The 2,985-nt window shown below is 33.7% G+C and overlaps 1 protein-coding gene across 1 annotated transcript; it reads left to right on the plus strand.

Moving 5' to 3' along the window:
• Nucleotides 1–1,383: 1,383 nt before the first annotated feature.
• LOC108381215 (probable salivary secreted peptide) lies at nucleotides 1,384–2,218 on the plus strand. The gene is made up of 2 exons (XM_017637630.1): nucleotides 1,384–1,657; nucleotides 1,808–2,218. The coding sequence occupies exons 1-2, from the start codon at nucleotides 1,469–1,471 to the stop codon at nucleotides 1,979–1,981; spliced, it is 363 nt and encodes a 120-aa protein (XP_017493119.1). The 5' UTR covers nucleotides 1,384–1,468; the 3' UTR covers nucleotides 1,982–2,218.
• Nucleotides 2,219–2,985: the final 767 nt, after the last annotated feature.

A 2,985-nucleotide genomic window follows, 5' to 3' on the forward strand; every position in this document is an offset into this window, starting at 1 on the left:
TCATTTATAAACTATATCTTGGAAGGTCGCCACCTGTTTAAAACGTCAAATTAAATTAACTTATACACAAGTTATTAAAATATGGGTTTCAAACGAAAGAGTTCTAAGTAAGTTTTTTTTGTTTGTTTGTAAATATTCCGCAATATGCTATTAGAATTCTCTTTACTCAGAAACGGCTGAACGGATTTACACGAAATTTGGCACCCAGTTGGCTTATAACTCTGACTATCATTGCAACATATTTGAGATTTTTGATAAGGGTTCTCACTGTTTTAAAATTTTTAATTAAATTTTGGCGTTTTAAAGCCACGCAGGCTCACTAGTTAGACTATAATTTGGAAGAGGCTCCGAAATAAGCTCAAACTCTGTTATTAATAGGTGCTTTCACCTGAACTCTTTCGTCACTGCTCAAAATGCAAATGTCATCACTAAAGTTTCGGAGATACAATTTTTATGATAAATTTTTATTGATAATGATCACCAAATTTTTGTATCACGATCAGTTGCATTCACCAGAAAAATCAGTGCCAAACGATCAGTAATCAATGTGGAAAGAGTTCTGGCGAACAGACCCAGTATGAATTATTTCAAAAATTGCTGTACAATTGTTAAGTTAATAAATTTAGTTTTAAGTGAAGAAGTCATAGTCGATTTTAATCAAAAAAACACTTCACTTGCCTCGTCAAAGAACTTCCGACATTTTTAAGTAGGTGTGGACGTACATACATACAAATATACTAATGTATGTTTTAATGTGCATATTCAAGAAAAAAAAACAAACCAACTCACAGCATTTCATATAAAGTAAGCATCGGAAACACATAATTTTAGGCTTAAGTAAGACAATATCGAGTTTCATAAAGAGATATATAACTTACAGAGTGTTACTGAAGCTCACTAAAAAACGCTTTGCAGAAGAATCCCCTACCAATACTCGCACACTGTGTAAGCACCTGCACTTAAAAGAACATTGAAAAAACAAAAGGTGATAAGATAAGCGGCGATGCAGCAATGTTGAAAAGGCTAAATGATTCAACTCTGTCTGTGATACTTACATATAAAAGAGTTACCTACCGATAACTACGTTGGCGCATAAATTCGCAGACTTTTTACGATAATTAACAATTTAAAATTAACTTGAAAATAACAAGTGAAAACGAATTGGCAACATTTAAGTGGAAAGTTATCTAAGAAAATTATAAAAATTTGTAAAAAAAATTTTAATCAAAATTAACTAAATATGTTTCAAGTGGATAAGTAAACAATGTCGCTCAGTATGTACGAGTGTGAAAAACAAATATCATAAACACACTTGTGCTCGAACACGCGTGTCGATATCTAGAGACAAGTTGGTACTTATTTCGATATGTATAAAAGAAGCCGCTGTCTTGCCATGGAAAAACAGTAATATTCCAGCCGTTGAACTATTCACAACTGTAGTAAAACACAAAATAAATTAATTTCAACAATGAAGACCTGCACTACAATTGCACTCGTTTCATTCGCTGTTGTGGCAGCGCTGGTTGCCACCAGCATGGCCACCAACAGCACTTGGGGACAACGCGGCTACTACGATCGCTTACTCTTCAGCACACAGGTGGTGAGAGCATCCGAATTTATGCGCAAGTTCTCTGTGGATGTGGAATACCCAGCAAAGGTGAATATTTACAATTTACATACAGTTACTAGTCGTTTTACTTAAAATCGGAAATAAGAAATTACAATTCATTTTATCTGTTCTTACTTTTTAGTGATTTCTAAAGAAATACTATTATTATCTAACCATACATTTTATGTTTCTCCACAGTATGCCTACAATCCCTACACCATTAGCCAGGTGGTTGCCATCGATCACAAGCGTAAGGATGGCGGTTATGCGCAGCTACGCAAAGGTGGTCCCGGTTACCGTAATGTAACTCTACACATCAAATCCGAACGTAATCATGGACTAAACTATACGATTCAGATCTATGGCAACTAAGTAACTGTGTAGTTATTGTGAATGCGGGAAATTGACGAATAAATATGAGAAGAAAAAATATCAATAAAAGTAACATTTTACTAAACAAAAACTTAAATACGAAAACAGTTCTGTGATCATATACATAACCTAGATGCTATTGCTTACACAGTCGATTATATAAGCGAAAATTAAAATAAACAAAAATTCTGAAAATGAAAATATTTATTTTGCGTCTGAACGTGACATTTTTCTAACTATAACTAGGTGTAGGTTATTTTAAATTAAATATAAATAAAACTTGTTCAAACAATGATACATAAATACATTTTCATTGAAACGATATTCGCTTAAGAAATATTTCAAATATCAATGAAAGAAAGAAAGCGAATCTTTAATAAAAAAGCGATTGAAAACCAGCCTTTGGAACATTTACTTACCTCAAGAGCAGAAACAGGCAGGTGGAAATAAATGTTAACCTGCACCGATTTCACTGAAACTTGACATGTGCTCTTATTTTACTTAGGAATAGCGAATTATGAAATTTGATAAAAATGGAATAATTGCCCGCCCTCCACTCTCGTGGACGGAAACATCAAATTTCATCAGATTTCGATGAAATTTAGTTTGTACTCTCTATTTTATTAGAAAACTCCAAATATTAAGTATGTGGAGAACTGGATCGCTATGACGTCCAAAACTTACAAAAAATATGAGCCCACACATTAAATGTAAATATGCTTTCTTTTTTGGTTATTGCTGTTTCCGACAGGGTGGGTGTATGATATATTTTGGAACGAAGTTCCGTCATCCTCTGTCAAATTTGCTTTGGAGACAAACCTGTGTCGACGTTGTGCCATCTTCAGTGTCATTTTACGTTCTGGATAGTTAGTTTTGCAGTATATGGGATGCTCAAAGGTAGATGAATTACTGCGGCTTGTTTTTACTGGCAGGTAGAAGTCCGTTATTTTTACCTTCTTTGTTTTTGTAGTTAGTATATTCCCTTCCATGTCCATCCTTAATAT

This window comes from Rhagoletis zephyria, unplaced genomic scaffold, assembly GCF_001687245.7.
Source record: "Rhagoletis zephyria isolate East Lansing unplaced genomic scaffold, Rhagoletis_zephyria_1.1 Rzeph_scaffold_21783, whole genome shotgun sequence".
Taxonomy (NCBI): domain Eukaryota; kingdom Metazoa; phylum Arthropoda; class Insecta; order Diptera; family Tephritidae; genus Rhagoletis; species Rhagoletis zephyria.

Excerpts from the sequence above, each read along its gene's own strand:
- LOC108381215 (XM_017637630.1), top strand. The coding sequence starts at position 1,469 with ATGAAGACCTGCACTACAATTGCACTCGTTTCATTCGCTGTTGTGGCA. Across the intron at positions 1,658-1,807 it reads ATGTGGAATACCCAGCAAAG|TATGCCTACAATCCCTACAC; the intron begins GTGAATATTTAC and ends GTTTCTCCACAG.